Source organism: Phascolarctos cinereus, unplaced genomic scaffold (assembly GCF_003287225.1).
Source record: "Phascolarctos cinereus isolate Bilbo 61053 unplaced genomic scaffold, phaCin_HiC Scaffold_4;HRSCAF=312, whole genome shotgun sequence".
Taxonomy (NCBI): domain Eukaryota; kingdom Metazoa; phylum Chordata; class Mammalia; order Diprotodontia; family Phascolarctidae; genus Phascolarctos; species Phascolarctos cinereus.
Genome location: NW_027555847.1, coordinates 508,000,442 through 508,017,507, shown reverse-complemented (window position 1 = coordinate 508,017,507; position 17,066 = coordinate 508,000,442). Strand labels below are relative to the sequence as shown.

Below are 17,066 nucleotides of genomic sequence, written 5' to 3'. Positions count from 1 at the left end.
TGGGGAAAAAATATTAGCTTTGACAAATTTTTCATTTTTCAGGTATAGCCTAGCTCATTAACTTGATTAAAATATTCTATTTTCTGATCATAGATCAGATTTAAGAGCTACTAATCTTTCTTATTGCATGGCAATTTAACACAGAGAAAACCCTTCAGGAAATGTAAGTGGGGAAGGAATCTTTTCTAAATTAGTGACAAATCCAAAGTATGGATTTTTCTTTTAAGAAATACTATTACTTTCCAGGGCACACATTAATTTGAATAAGCAGCAATTTAATTAATATATTAGAAGAATATTAATTATAACAATATGCATAAACAGGATATTAGTAACATTCTAAGTATTACTTTTTTTAAAAAAAAATTGAAATACTTAGATATGTTATCTCACAGATATTATAATTCCCATGAATGATGCAGATGCAACCTATCCATACCTGCCCACTACTACTGTCCATACATGTTGTCTACTCAATATGCTGGAAACCTTCTTGGCTTTCTCCTAACACTGAAATGTTACCAGTGGAAGAGTACTCTATTCTCTCCTCTTGCTTTCACCGTATGACCAGCCTATCTTCCTATCATATCTTTTCTTGAGGATATTTTTTATTACTGTTCTTTGAAGTTCCTCATTCATTATATGTTCCAGCCTGCTCTAACCCTTCCATTGACCACCATGATATTCATTTTAAATTCTAAGCTATTTTCATAAGTGTGTTCATTTTCCCCCCTGAAATCATGTCTTTACTACTTAAAAAGGTCTATTCTTTAAAAGTGTTCACACCAGCATCTCCTTACATAAAAGTAATTACATTTCTAGTATAGATTATCTGAAAAAGTACATCATGATAGATGACATATTTGATAACTTCTACCACACATGAATCTGTGGCCCACAGGGCTAGGAAGCACTGCCATATTTGGTTAACTTTGGACTCCAAATTAGTGATACAGCTTCCAAAGTCAGGGTTAGAACCAACTCAAAATAATAGACCTCACAGGATCATATTGACCTTTTTAGTAAAGAAAGGATTCCTTACTGGATGATCTTAGATAAGCATGTTACTGTTTGATTATTTTTATTTGTATCCCTAGGGTCTATCTAAGATGATGCCTGATATAATGATGGTGTCTAATAAATGCATGTTGACTCATAAGAAAACAGGAAAAGTGCCTGAAATGTTTTTATTAATAAGTTTAATATTTATTCTCTACAAATATTGTACACTATTGCATACTGATATGAATTGTCAGTTTTCTTTGTTTCCATAATACTCCCTTCAACTACCTATATGATCCATTTCCAAACAGTATAAATATCCCCCAAGGACAAGGATTTTCTTTAAAAACAAGAGTTTTAACCAAAAGACATATCAATGGAAAAATACTGACAGCATTTCAAAATTTTTGTCAGACCATCTATTTAGAAACACCTGTTTAGATGTTATCTCACTGAATGACAAATGTGTCCCGAAAAAGTTTTTTTATAAAAGTATTTTTATATAATGGGTGGAGAAGAAAAAGTAACATACTAGAAGTAAGGAGACTAGATTTTGTCATTAATGAAAAAAAGAAACACATTTAACATCTCTCAACATTTTCATCTGTAAAAAAAAAAAAAAAAGAGGAGTGAGCTGTGTGATCAAAAAGGTACTTTCAAGATAACAAAAATCTACTACTCCATGAATCATTTATAATAGATTATATAATATAATCTATTATAACTCAGAGGTATGATTCTGGGAGGAAAAAATTTAATCACTAAGAAAACAACTTGGCTGATTCCCTGAAAGTCCCCTGCTTGCTTCAATGCATGTTAGACACTAAAGAAAATCTTCACTGAAAGCAGAGCAGTCAGGGCACACAATAGTCACAGTTATCTCTAGGGATCACCTCATGTGAACACCCCCTTACATATCTCTTAGAAATTATACAGACATTTTAAATATTTAGTATTTAAGCACTGAATCAGTCACTCTAAAGCAAGAAGTCCCACTAACCACCTCAGATATGATATAGTCCTATTGGTTTGGACAATAATTGAAGAAGACATTTACATTATATTCCTGAGGACAAAAGGTCAAAGATGATTCTGTAGCTTGCACGACATGAAATCTAAATGGCACCCAATTCACTAAAACCATGACTATGAATTTGTAGATTTATAAATGTCAGCGTACAATTTTATGAATTTTTTAAAGTATCAATGTACAAATTATTTGGATTTTTCACATTAATTTAAGTAGGTTGCTGATCCTAATAACTGGTCATTCTGTAAAGAAGAATCCACCATGTTTGGAGGAAAAAGTAGAAAAGTAAGGTGGGGCATTTCAAGTATTCATATAAAGAAATCAAAATAGACTCTCTGTGTGATATTTCTAAGTAATTAAACACTACCACCACCACCACAACAAAAAATTCAAAGAATCAGAATGGCACCAAGGCAAGTCTAGCAATGGGATTAAAGTTCTTCATTCTCATCAACATTTCCTCAATTTCCTGCTTTAGATAAAGAAAACACCAATTCTATACCTTTTGCCACATATTGAGTCAATGTGTATAACCATCATCACTATTCAAATCAAATTAAATTTAAGGAAACAAAAACTTACCGATTTAGTTTTTTTGTTGCTTCCCGTCTCATTCTTTTAGGTGGGATTGGGCTGTCTGACATATTGAGTTTAGCTGCCTGACGGACTAATTCACATTTACCTGTTGGAGTCATACCTTTAAAGATGGATTTAAAAATAAAAGATTATTTTAACCAAACTGGCTATAAAATTCAGAAAAATAAAAGTCTCAAATCTTATTAGAAATTTGGAGGGGGAAAGAGGACAGAATGACAAAACTTTTAATGCCATTCACGGACTAGCAGGAAAAAAAACTCTAAAAGTTATGGTGAAGTGATTTAAGGACCATGTTTGGGCATTTTGGAGATGAACTGTCCATCATTATCATCTTTCCCCAATATACTTTGATAGTACTCTTAGAATAACTAAAGCATAAATTATTATCTCTGCTACAGAATAAGTGTTAACAGAAAATGAACACATACCTAGTTTCTGTTCTATTCGTTCCAGATTTTTCTCCTGTTCACTAAGCTCCTGTTTTTTCTTCTGCATATCTGGAGTATTAAGGTAGTCTATTTGAGCATTAAGTTCCTTAGTCACACTATTGAGTTTGCACACTGCTGAACGATATTGCTGAAGAAGATCTACCAGAAGACAAAGAAATCTGATTAAAATATTGTTAAGGACAGTAACTATTCTGACAGTTTTGTGACCTCACTTTTGTAAGCACTATTCTTTCCTTACATTCAGATCAAGATCCCTCCACTCCTCATTGTGGGCAGTTGTCAAAATTCTTTTTTTTTTTTTGAGGAAGATCCTTTATAAAAAGAATTACTAGTTATACTGCTAAAACACTATTCTCTAGCCTACTAAGGGAGAAAAAAGATTCCATATATACAAGTCCAAAAGAAGTTCTGTTTTGGGGGGCCTGGAACATTCTTGTGACAGGCCCTTGCTATTCCATACATGTTACCATCTCTGACGGGCACCTTCTTCCTTTTTTGAAAGCAATTGAAACTTTCATCTTCCAAGCAATCTCTCTGTGATATCAGAGGTAAAAATCTAATCATAAATATCTGAAACTGTCCCTACTATAAAATATCTGGTCCCCTGTTCATCCTTGATCTGCACTGACACATGGCATGCATGACAATGGGAGGAATTATTAGGAACTTGGCTTAACAATGAACAAAGTCTTGTAAGCAGCTCTTGAATGAATACCGTGGATTCCCTCTTTGTTGCTTAGCATCCAAGGAACCCTTTCTCCGGATTCTGGTTTATCTCTATTCCACCAGAGAACATGAACAGACAGACTCCAGGTTCCCTTCATCTTCTAGATTCTGGCTGTATCCCTTGTCATAATTTCCCCTTTACTCTTGGGTGTTTCTATACAGTCCAAACTGTGTTCCCATGTGAGTTTAAAGTACCACGTAAAAGGTCTATTGCTTTGTATTACTGGCCAATATAATTTCATGAAGGCCCTTTTAGGTTCCAACAATGGACTACTGTAGAACAGAAGTGACTATTCCAGATAATTGCTACTGATTGCATTAAACATGAACTTAAAAAAAAAGCCTTTAAACATTTACGATAAGATTCTTTCTAATAAATATTTAACTGGGGCAGCTAGGTGGCATAGTAGATAGAACACTGGCCCTGGAATCAGGAGGACTTGAGTTCAAATCTGGATAGCTGTGTGACCCTGGGCAAGTCACTTAACCCCACTGCCTAGCCACCCCCCCCCCAAAAGAATAAATATTTAATTGGCAAACTAATATCACTGACATGAACACAGGATCATAGATGTAAAACTGGAAGGGACCTTAGACACAGAATTCAACCTCATCATTTTATAGTAGAGAAATCTGAAGCCACTTGCCCAATGTCACACAAAAAGTATCTGAGGCAGGATTTAACTAGTCTTCCTGAACTCTCAGCCTAGTATCTACCATGCCACTAATCGACAATAAAATGCTTACACACATGCTGAGGCATGTGTAGTTAAATTCCCATACCCTCAATGGCCCCAATTTGTCATATTTTTAACTTATTGGATTTCTTTTTACAGAGTTTTTGTCTTGTCTCATTGTCAGGACTGTCAACTTTCAATTTTTGCTCCTGTCCAGTGTGACTATTTTTGTAGGTCTCCCTGTCCCTTCTGACTTGATGATTGTAATCTGTTATTTAAAGAAAAACCAAAACACCAAATCTGCCACTGTGTGTAAAACAGGTGTAAAGAGCCAGAGTAAAAATCTTTCCTTTCTGCTTTCTCTGATCCTTTTAATCCTCTCTCAAGGGCTCTCTTATAAATAAAATGTGTGAACATTTAATATATGAAATTTATCAAGTGAAGCCAATAAACATTTATCAAATGTTTACGATATAGAAGATACTGTGCTTAGCGCTGGGGATACAAAGGAATGCACTAACAGTCCTCAAGAAACATATTCTAATGATGGAAACAACATGCAAACAACTGTGTACAGAAGAGGCAGAAAGATAGATGGATATAGCTATATGTATATAAAAATATCTATTTATTTATTGTTTTGCCTTTGCAGTATCTCCTCTGACACTGCTACCACTCTGGTGCAGGCCCTTATCACTTCTTGCGTGGATTACTGCAACAGCCTGCTGGTGGGTCTGCCTGCCTCAAGTCTCTCCCCACTCAAATTCATTCTCTGATCAGTCACTAAAGTGATTTTCCTAAAGCAGAGGTCCAACCATGTCAAACCCCATTCAAACTTGAGTGGCTCTCTACTGCCTCAAAGCAAATACAAAATCTTCAGTTTAAAGTTCAAAGCCTTTATTAACTAACCTCTCATACATTTCCAAGCTTCTTCTACCTTTCTCTCCACCACATACTCTTCAATTAAGGGACACTGCCTCCTAGCTGTTCTATGAATAAGACACTCGATCTCTCAGCTCTCGGCATTCTCTCTGGTTGTACCTCATGCCTGGAATGCTCTCCTTCCTCATCTCTGCCTACTGCTTTCCTTGAAGTCCCAACTAAAACCTCATCATCTTCAGGAAGGCTTGCTTTAACAACCTCTCAATTTCAGTGTTTTAATTATGTCTTATTTAGCCCGTATATAGCTTGTTTGTACATATTTGTTTGCTTGTTGTTTCCTCTATTAGACTGTGAGCTCATTGAGGGCAGGGATGGTCTTTTGTTTCTTTTTGAATACACGTCTCTTAGTACAATGCCTAACCCATAGGAAATGCTTAATAACACACTCTCACTCACACACTCAGACAGTGTAAATGGGAGACAGTATGAAAGGTAAAGCACTAGGATTACAGGGGGATGGGGAGAGATGGGAAAGGCCTCTTGCAGAAAATTGGATTTCTTGGAGGAAGCCAAGAGATAGAGGTTAGAAGAGAGAGAATTCCAGGCATGATATTCAGGTGTTTGGATATTTGGGTTTTTTTTCCTTTCCTTCTTGTTCCTAGCTATCTTCTGGATAGCTGGATAAGTGATCATGGGGAAAATGTGGTGTTATTTTATTATTTGGCAAAGAGAGATATGATAGAAAAAGAGATCTGCTAGTACTCAAAGCTGAAAATACAGGATTGCCAATATCTGATATCACTCACATTTGTTGTGTTAGAATCTCACATCAAATTCAACATTTAGGATCACCGCATACTGTAAATAGATAATTAACATAGCTAACAGACTTGCCTATGTGGACACCCAGGGTCTGATAGAGTCTTGGAAGTGGGGCACCAAATACCATCCCTCGAAGTTTGTCCATTGGAGGAGCTTTATTTTGTAGGCCTCCAAATTTTCCATTACTGCGAATTCGATCACCTTCTCGTGTTAGCAAAGTAGGACAGTGGGTGATTTTAACAACCTATTGTAAATAAACAATACTATCAGCTAGTTATAAAAAGAGAATTAAAAAATAACTGTTAGATGCTGAGGGGATACACATAAAACTAAGATACAGAACCTCTCCTAGGTAAGAGAATGCACAGAACAATAGGCCTAGAGTCGGGAAGACCTGAATTCAAATGTGACCTTAGACACTATGCAGCCCTGGACAAGTCACTCAACCTCTATTTGTGCCTCAGTTTCCTTATCTGTAAAATGAAAATAACAGCACCAACATCCTAGAGAGAATCAAATGAAGTAATCATTATAAAGTGCTTTGCAAATCTTGAAGCATTAAAAAAAGAAGAGATAAAACATGAAAGCAGAAGTTACAGACCTCCTGCAAAGGTGTCATTGAACCATTAATGAACACTCTGAGTTCATCCATTCAACCAGAATCAAATCTATCTAACTTTATTATCATTTATCCAATAGATTTCCATCTTTTTCCAAATGACAGTATAAATTATTTTAACAATGCTGTGCTAAAATCTAGATATTTATAACTACTGAATTTCTTGATCTACCAATTTAGTAACCCCATCCAATAAGGAAATAATATTAGTCTAATATGAGGGGTACCTGATAAAACTATGTTGGATCTTTGAAATCACTGTTAGGAGCTCACTATTCATCTCATGAATGACCTAATCTGGATTTTTCTGAGAAACTGAAGTCAAATTCATTGGACTCTAGTTGTGAGATTCTGTCTTCTTCCCATTGTTGAAAATGAGGACACAATTTGCTCTTCTCTAGTACGGAAGTACTATTCTTAATGATCTTTTAAACATCCTAGACAGTGACTGATCAATTACGGCTGCCATTTCTTTGAGAGGGGAAAAGGGAAGAATGATAAAGATAGTTACTATGATAGGCATATGTATAATCAACTAAAAAGTAGTGCAAGCAAAACGTATGAATCTAAACTAAGACACTGGCAATGAGGATATAAAGTGGCATTCTTGGGATTCATTATGAAAAAAGAGTAGACAGGACTTGGCAAATGATAGGATATAGAGGAAAAACAAAAATGAAGAGTCAAAGAGCACTATATGATTATCTTTTAAAAATTCAGAAATTGAGAAGGGGAACCTGGATTTTGGTAAGGATAAGGAACACAGTTAAGAATCTGAGGTAATAGTAAGCCAGAAGGCAGCTGCAAATGCTGAATCAGAGTTCAACAAAGACAGAAGAGTTAGAGATATAAATCTGGGCATTATCTGCAAGCAACAGTGGAAGCTCTGGAAGCAGAAGATGTACCTAAAGGAAAACAACCACATTTAGGGAAAGGGGGGAAAAAGAAGCTAGTTAAGGACTGTCAAAGAAGTAGGAAGGAAATGTGGATTGAATAGCAACACAGAAACTGAGAAAAAAAGATTTAAGGAGAATGTCAAGTCAAAGCTGTAAAGAAGACTTAACAACTGAGAAAATGGCAATAAATTGGGTTACTGAGGGTCACTAGTGACCTGCAAGAATGCAGTTGCAGTAGAATAGAAAAAATATATATCAGATGGTTAAAGAGAGAGGATGGTGAGGAACAATTTGACAGAAGAATGAGACACATAGGACAGTAGCTGGAAGAGGCAATTTCAGCAGTAATAATCTATTAGTTAATCTAAGCCTACATGCCTACACTAAGAGTAGCTTTGAAAGGTAAATAATTACCCTCCAAATTATTTTTTCTTTTAAAGGAGATACCAGGGGATTTTAAAATTTTACATATCTATCTAGCATATGTGCATGTAGATAGGTAGGTATGTATATATATACTTTAAGGGAGACAGCATGAAAACAACTATATATATAAACAAGACATAGAAAGATTTGGAGATATTCTTAGAGCAAAGGAACTATCACTAAGGGAGATAAAAAAAGGGTTGTTGAAGTAGTTTGGATTTTAGGGGCAGCTAGGTGGCACAGTGGATGGAGCATTGGCCCTAAAGTCAGGAGGACCTGAGTTCGAATCCAGCCTCAGATCAAACACATGACACTTACTAGCTGTGTGACCCTGGGGGCAAGTCACTTAACCCCAACTGCCTTTAAAAAAAAAAAGAAAAAAAAGGTTGGATTTTAGATGGCACCTGAAGGAAGCCAGTAAAGCCAGGAGGGAAGAGAATTCCAGGCATGCAAGACAGACAGTAAAAAGCCCAGAGGCAGGGTATGGAACATCTTGCAGAAGGAATATGAAGTATCTTGTGTAAGAAATACCAAAGAGGGTAATGTCACAAAATCTCAGAGTACGTGAAAGGGAGCAAAGTGTGGAGAAAACTAGAAAGGTAGGAAAGGGCAATGCTATAAAGGATTTTGAATGCCAACAGAGGATTTTATATTAGATCTGATCTTGGAGGTCCTAGAGAGCCATTAGAGTTTACTGAATAAGGGAACAACATAGTCAGACCTATGCTTTAGGAAGATCAATCTGATAAGTGAAAGGAAGGTGGATTGGAGAAGGGGGAGATTTAAAGCAAAGAACAATCAGCAGGCTATTACAATGGAGGAAGTGTGAGATGATGAGGACCTCTACTAGTGTAGTGGCAACATCTTAGGAGAAAAGTAGCCTATACAAGAGATGTTGCAAAGGTAGAAATGATAGGATTTGACAACTGATTGCGTAAGGTGGCTGAAAGAGAGTGAGAAGTCAAGGTCCGATGCCTTCATTGTAAACCCAGCTAAACTGGGAGGATGTGCTACCCTCCTAATTAATGGGGGAAATTAGGAAGAAGAGTTAGTTTGGGGAAATATAATGAGTTCAGTTTGAGACACATTGAATCTATAGATAACAGTTTAATTCTGTAAAGAATTAACCCTTTCAAAGGCCCCTAAGGCAACTTGTATACTGATAAAGAGTTGTGCTGAAGGAATAAACTTCTAAGACAGTTTAAATAAAGTACTGTATATGTTATAGCCCACATGTGGCAAATTCATGTGTGGGCATACTATACATATCCATAACAGGCCAACCAAACCACTCCCATAGTATAAAACAACTTAGGATAATTCTAAGCCATTAGAAGAGTTAGGTCTATTTTTAGGAAAACAAGATAAACCTAGTTTGCTTCCTTTGACACTTGAAATTTAGGTCAAATTATCAAAATTCAAATCACTCCCAATATGTATTAGATCATGTTGTTTAGTTCACAATATTTATAAGTACAGGAAAGGAATAATGTTATCAGACCAGACTTTCAAAGTATATTGACATTTCAGGTATTTTGAATGGTGTGAAGTTTTTTAGCATTGTTTTCTTTCAAACTGCTAATAGGACTGATTGTCCCATAACTGTGAATGGGTCTGTTTTCTGCGTGTGAGCTGCAAAATCATTATTTAAAAATGTAATATAAGGAGAAAATTAAAAATACAAATTCAAATAAACATACCTCTTTTCTATAATGGTTGGCAGCGTCCAAATTGTCCAAAATGATGGTATCTCCTAATAGCATCCCAAACACTAAAACAGAAAATTAACGAAAATCCAATTTCAAATTATGAGAACTTTCCCCATTAATGTATTAAAATAAAATTAAAGACAAATGGCAAATATTTTAAGTGAACACGCTAATTTTTGTAATTATATCCCATACCTTCCTCCTAGACTAGGAATGACAAATAAAACTGCCAACAATTAATAATAGCCTTCTAGAGACAAATCAATTTTCTAAAAATTAAAAGAAGTATGAATTTGCATAGTACTGCTAACAAAGACCTGATTCCATATGAAATACATTTATACCAAATAGATAGCTTCTGTCTCTACACCTATTAAATAACATCCCATCCTTTACCTGTTTGACAATGATCTGTATTGTCTGGAAATGTTAACAAATCTCTGGCAAATACTGGATTACCAATAGGTCTGAAATAATTTTTTCCATTTCGTAAATGAGGAAGAGGCCTGGATGAAAAACAACATATTATATTAGAGTTAAGTTTCTCTCATCATTACTTTGAAAAACATAATGAAGAGCTAGTGTATATAATTTTGACCATATAATTAACTCCCTAATATTCACATATAACTTAATTCTGAAAAATCTGAATCTAGAGAGGGTTTGTTAAATTGAGTGCTTCCCAAACTATTCAGCTATTCTGCACTGAGGACTACAAACATTTATATTAGAAAAATATTTGTTTTGTCTTTCCTATTTCATCTTCTGAAGTTACAGAGAAAATTAATCTAGACTGGGCCATATTTATCATTTGATCATATATACTTTTTAAAAGATACTACAGTTCCCAACATAAGGTTAAACCCTATATTAGAGTCACAATCTTCTCAAAAGGTTTAAGGAAGCAAGGTGAGTACATTATAGTCAGGGGCTTCCCAAATCTTATGCTGGATTCAATCTAATAATTTTTAACTATCTACTATACTCCAAGGCACTATAGGGTACAAAGACAAATATCCATCATCTGTCTCCTTTACTGGATACTTTTTTTTAGACCTCTTCATGTCTTTGTCCTTAAAGCAGTGACCCTGACCCTATTGTTTTCTCTCACATGACAGTGATAATTAAATTCATTTTCATGGCTTTATTTTCAAGTGTATACTACCTGTGAAATCTGGACAGTATACCAATGCCATGCAAGGAAACTGAATCACTTCTATTTGAATCGTCTTAGGAAGATTCCGAAAATCACCTGGCAGGATAAGATAAGATACCAGATACTGACGTCCTTTCTCAAACGAAAATGCTAAGCATTCAAACTACTGCAGAAAGCACAAGTACAATGGGCTGGCCATGTTGTTCGAATGCCAAATGTACACTTGCCTAAAAGACTATTTGGTGGAGAACTCACACACGGCAAGCGCTCATGTGGTAGCCAGAAGAAGTGACACAAGGACACTGGTCTCTCTTCAGAACTTTGGAATTGTATAACACGGGAGATGCTGGCACAGAACCACCCAACATGGCATGCCTCCCTGCCCCCCAATCAGAGAAGATGCTGTGCTCTAAAAGCTAAGCAGAACTGAAGTAGCTCAAAAGAAATGTGAGATGCACAAATTTAAAGAATCCACCCCACATGATCACATGGACTATTTGTGCCCGATCTATGGTAGAGCATTCTGAGCTCATATTGGTCTAAACAGCCACAGTTGGACATGCTGTAACTCGACACTAACACAGTGATGTCATTTTGGTCCTGTTCAAGAATGGAGGACAACAACCAATCAAGTCTATACAGACAGATTCTCAAATCATTCCCTCCAATCTTGAGTTTTCTCGAACCCCATATGGCCCCTCCCAAGATAATCCATCCCTGGATATTCTTCTGGCACCTCAAACCCAATATATCTAAAACAGACTTTAGGCCAACATAGTAGCCTGAATGGAGGCAGGTCCCATGTAACTACTGCAGGGGGGAAAAAATCACACATCAAGAAATGAAATGAAAAACTACTGTGATTTCTACCCTCCTGAAACACACTAAAAGTCAGCCAGAAAACCATAGGCAACAGGAAACGGTGTTGCTAGCCAAGTTGGAGCCTTCACTCAGGCAAATAAGCCAAAAGTCTCCTAAGACAATGACAGACTGGCCAGAGACAATTGTAGCCTGAAAGGTTTGGTGTATGGGGGCAGGAGGTCTCCCCTAAGAAAGTCCCAGGTTGGTTGGAAACTCATAAGGGCCCTTCAAATGGCTCAAGAGCAGCAGCAACCAGTCAGAGCACAATGGTACTCAAAGCAGCACAGCCCCGGCCTAGACGTTCTAGGGTCCTAGGATACTAAGACTCCACCGTGAGATGCTAGAGAAGGCCTCAAAATCAATACTATGAACTTCAAAGATCCAGAGGGGCCAAACTGAAGGAGGTAAAGGTCAACACAAGAAAAACCAAGTGACCAAGGTAGACATGAAGCAGAGCTGATTACCTCCTTCCCTCTAAAAAATGAAGTAATGAGTAATACAAAAAAGAAGTAGGCCATATAAAGAATTATAATGGATCCAAAAATATTCAAAACTCTAAATCAAGAGAGTAATACCGTAACAACTATAAGCAAAGACTGAAAGGGAAAAAGTGGTTTCCCACAAGGACTATGTGAATACCTAAAAGAAAACAGGAAAAATAATTTAAGAGTCATTGGATTCCTCAAAAGTCACGATTACAAAAGTAAAGGGAAAAAAATGTCAGTGCTTTATGTTAAGAAATCACAACTGAAAACTGCTTAGGTCTACAAGAATCAGAAGGCAAAATGAAAACAGAAGTAATTCACCAATCACCTCTTGAAAGAAGAATTTAAAGGCCAGGAATGCCATTGCCAAAATCCACATCCTTATCTCAAAATACTAAAAGCTTTTTGGGGGGGGGGGGGAGAAGAAGAAGGATTCAAGTCCCACAGCCAGGATTACACAAGACTCGGCAGCTTCTCACATATAGAAGAGGAGATCTTAGAAAACAGCAATGCAAAATAAAAAGGAAATAGGCTTACAACTAAGAATAACTTAATCTGCATAGCTGAGTATAATCCTACAGGGAATAGACCTTTAACAGACAGAGGATTTTCAAGCATTATTAATGAAAAGGCCAGAGCTAAGCAAGAACTTTGAAATGCAAACATAAGATCCAAGAGAAATTTAGAAAAGTAAAATTATCTAAGCAAATGAAAGTGCTGTATGTTAGTGAAGGGCTTACTTTCTAATAAGAGGAGAAGTGTCCCTCAAAAACTTTTTCAAAGGGCATGCAGATTTAAATAAGAAAAAGAGAAGATCTGGAGGTGGTTTGGTTTGGTTCTGAGGACTTTAAGAGGGGAAAGAGGGGCAACTAGGTGGCGCAATGGATAGAGCTCCAGGACATTTATTAAGTGATCACTATGGGCCAAGGACTGTGCTAAGCACTAGGAATACAACAAAAAGATACATATTCGCTGTCCTAAATGAGCCTACTTTTTAATGGCAGAAGACAACAAATAGTATAAAAGGTTTGGTGGAGAAAGGAAGCCACAGAATCAGCAACAAAGCCCAGAGAGGAATAAAGAAGCGAACATGGCTGGTCTGTGCACTCCATTTAAAATGGAGGTTTCTGGAAGCAATCAGGGGAAGGAGGTGCAGGGAAGGAGGAACCTTTCAAGGAGATAAGGCTAGTGAAGTAGAGTGAGTTTACAGGGTGAGAAGGGCTAGAACTTATTATTCCTAAGAACTTGGGTATGTGAGAAGAAACATATACCAAAATGGTAAAACAGGTAGGAGCAGCTGATATTAAATGAACCTCACCGTTACCTGTACTGGGTAATGGGGAATTAAAATCACAAATGAAGCTCACAAAATTTGGCCTAGAAATACATCCAACTCAACAAAGGCACCGGCAGGAATGGGAGATGATGGATGGGTGGCTGGAGTTAAGGAAAATAATAATAATACTGAGGGGGAGGATAGTTACAAGCAAAACAAAATTCCTAATACTGAAGGAAGGATTAAAAGGGGGTGGAGAGGAAGACCTAGAAATTAAGGAGTTATTTATCAATTGAGAAATGGTTGGAAAAATTTCAGTAAATAAATGTAATGGAATATTACTGTGCTGTAAGAAATGACATTAGAGATAATTTCAGAAAATCCTGGGAAATAGGATATGACGGAGAATAAAGTGAGCAGAACAAGTGAACAAAGTGAGAGACTTCAGTACTCTGATCAAAGCACATCAAAGGACTTACAATACTAACTTTCTGACAAAGAGGTGATGGACTTAAGGTGCAGAAAGAGACACACATAACATTTTTGGTCATGGCCACTGGGTAGATTTGTGCTTATTCATTAAATGCTGTTGCTTTTAATCTTAAATTGAAGTAAATAGGGATGGGGTGGGGAGAAAGTAGTGTAAAAACAAAAAAAGCAGGAATGATAGAAGAGAAGGATCACTGAAATATTTAAACAATTTTACAGTGGTACAAAAGGTAACATACAGGCAGCAGTTTTGAAAGTAATACACTGAAATGTGGAAGAGATTTTAATTCACATATGAAAATGCTGATATTTTTGCATTAAGTTCAGAATACACTTTTAAAAATATATCTAAAAAGTCATGCTTATTAGCTTTCCCCAAAAAATGCTCTAGCTTCTGATTCTCTATTTCTACATATAGCAGAATTGACTCATTTTCAAAAGTTTGGTGTCCAGTCTTAGACTCTACTCTCCCCTTTTGACTCTTTCTTACTTCTTCCATATCCAGTCACATGTCAAGTCTTATCGATGCTACCTCCACAGTATCTCTCACATCTGTCCCTTCCGGAACTCTGTATTTCTACACATCACCCTAGTACAGGGCCTCCTTGTGTTGCTCCTATCCAATTTTCTTACATCCATTGTCTCTCCTTCAATCATGAACAAATTTGATTATCACCTGCTTTAATCCTTCAGTAACTACTTATTGCCAAAATCCTTAGCTAGTTACTCAAGGCCTTTTATAATCTGGTACAACCTGGCCCCAACCGTTTTTTCCAGCCTACTACTCTCTGACCTCTGGATTACCCACAAATGGCATGTCATCTCCTCGCTATGCCTGTCTCCCATGCTTGGAATCTATTTGCTTTCCCACTTCTTCCCCATAGAATCCTCCTCTTTCTTTAAAACACTGTTCATGCACCACATTCTAAATAAAGCCTTTACCAATTCCCCAACTGACAGTGCTCTAATTTTTCAAACTACTTGTATTTCTTCTCTTTATATTTCTTCTGTATTACGTATGTGCTTTTTGTTTCCTCCATTAGAATGTAAGCTACTAGGGGCAGCTAGGTGGCACAGTGGATAGAGCACTGGCCCTGAATTCAAATCCGGCCTCAGACCAAACACTTACTAGCTGTGTGACCCTGGACAAGTCACTTAACCCCAACTGCCTTAAAGGGGGGAAGGGGGGAAGCATGTAAGCTACTTGAGAGTGGCGATGAATTCATTCTTTGTCTATGTATCCCCAGCTTCTAGGACAGTGCCTGACATATTATAAGGCTTTAATAAATGTTTGCTGATTGAATGATTGATATCTTATGCTGTAGGTGCCTTTGCTGACCACAGCGTGGGTCATTCCCAATATCTGCAATGTCCTGCTGCTTCTACGTACTGAAACCGTACTAATCCTTGATAGTGTCACCCAAGTGCCATTTCCTATAAAGGAAGGTTCTGCATATTCTACCATCCAACCATTATGCAGTAATCATCTCTCTCTTTACTTGGACCTTTACAAAGCGACAAGCGTGCATATATTTGACACATTTATCCCTGTATATGCCTTATAATTATATTAGGCTACACACTCTGAGAAGCAAGGATCACTGTCTCATCTAAATGATAGATAAAAATCAAGCAGTTAAAGAGGCACAAATTATTGGTTAATTAGGTCATTACTGAAACTCAGATAATAATACTCAGCAAGTACATGTTTCTGTTTTTATTTTACTGGACCCAGAGTAAGGAAAGAAATTTTGGGATGGAAGAGGGGAATCTAGGCCGTTGAGTAAAAACAATGAAGGGTACTGGATAGCTAGGAAACACAGAAGAACAGGTTCAAAAAAAAAAGTAAAAAAGACAAAGTGATTTCTTTGCAATTTTTCCCAGTTTTCTGGTAGCATTAGTGTTCAAATAAATGCATTAATCAATAAGCATTTAGTATATATCTACCACATGACAGGTACTAACTATGCTAGGCAGTAGGAACACGAAGATTTTTTTTTAAAGTTACTGCCTTCAAAGGATCAGAGAAAGCACACACACACACACACACACACACACACGTATAAGTATGTACAAATCAGGTGAAAAATAAATATAAGGTAATCTGTGGAGAGAGGCAATAATAGCTTGGTAGAGAAGATAGGCTGGAGGGAGGGGGGGGGGAGACAGAGAGAATCAGTTATTATATAAGAGATGGCAGATAAACTGAGATGGAAATTAGAAGGCCATTATAATAGTACAGGAAAAAAGGTGATAAAACCTTGAATTAAGTGGATGTGGTAGAGTGAAAGAGATGGACATGAAGAGATATTGTGGGGCCAGGGGTAAAGAGTTGGACGAGAATACCTATAACTAATAAAACTGAAGCAAGCAGAACCAGGAAAACAATATAAATTATGATAATAAAATAAATAGAAAGACCAAAAATAAAATCAATTAAAACTAAAAGCTATGTAATCATAATAATCAAGCTTGGCCCCAAGGAAGAAATGAGAAAATACATGGAAATGGGAGATCATGGGTATAGAACATATAAAACCTGTTTGACTCTGCTTATGGGTTAGATTTTCTTTTTGTTATAAGGAATAGTTCCCTGGGTAGGAAAAAGCTTTATTAGAAAATAAAGGTCAAGTAAACCCAAAAGACATCAATAAAAAATATTTTAAAGATCATTGAAAATTTTGGAGAGAGAGGTTTCAGTTCAGTGATGAGTTCAGATTGTAGGGGAAGAAAAAAAAATAAGAAAAAGCAATGAATTATTATCAAGTAAGTATCAATAAGTTTTGAGGGCTATGTAAATTTTATCTCTAATACAGCCTAGAATTCTCATTTCCAGCTTAGTCTAGTTCAGTCACTCTACTGTATATTGTTTCTCTTTTGATTCCCTCCTCTACCTGAAAGCACAAAAAGGAGAAGAAAGGGTGAAAGGTGAAACCTACTTATTCCTTTTAAATATACTATCCT

General features: G+C 36.6%; 1 protein-coding gene across 5 annotated transcripts in view; it reads right to left on the bottom strand.

Moving 5' to 3' along the window:
* Window positions 1-17,066, bottom strand: part of SMCHD1 (structural maintenance of chromosomes flexible hinge domain containing 1) — a 234,804-nt gene that overhangs the window by 59,828 nt on the left and 157,910 nt on the right. For 3 of the 5 annotated variants that reach the window (XM_020970644.2, XM_020970647.2, XM_020970646.2), the window contains exons 43-47: window positions 10,232-10,341; window positions 9,827-9,897; window positions 6,258-6,429; window positions 3,058-3,216; window positions 2,615-2,729 (exon numbers count right to left, since the gene is read on the bottom strand). In XM_020970644.2, the coding sequence (XP_020826303.1) occupies window positions 2,615-2,729; window positions 3,058-3,216; window positions 6,258-6,429; window positions 9,827-9,897; window positions 10,232-10,341 (627 nt within the window). Of the gene's footprint in view, window positions 1-1,182; window positions 1,607-2,614; window positions 2,730-3,057; window positions 3,217-6,257; window positions 6,430-9,826; window positions 9,898-10,231; window positions 10,342-10,992; window positions 11,088-17,066 lie in introns of those variants that run through there. The other 2 variants (XM_020970648.2, XM_078153486.1) reach the window with 2 other exon arrangements.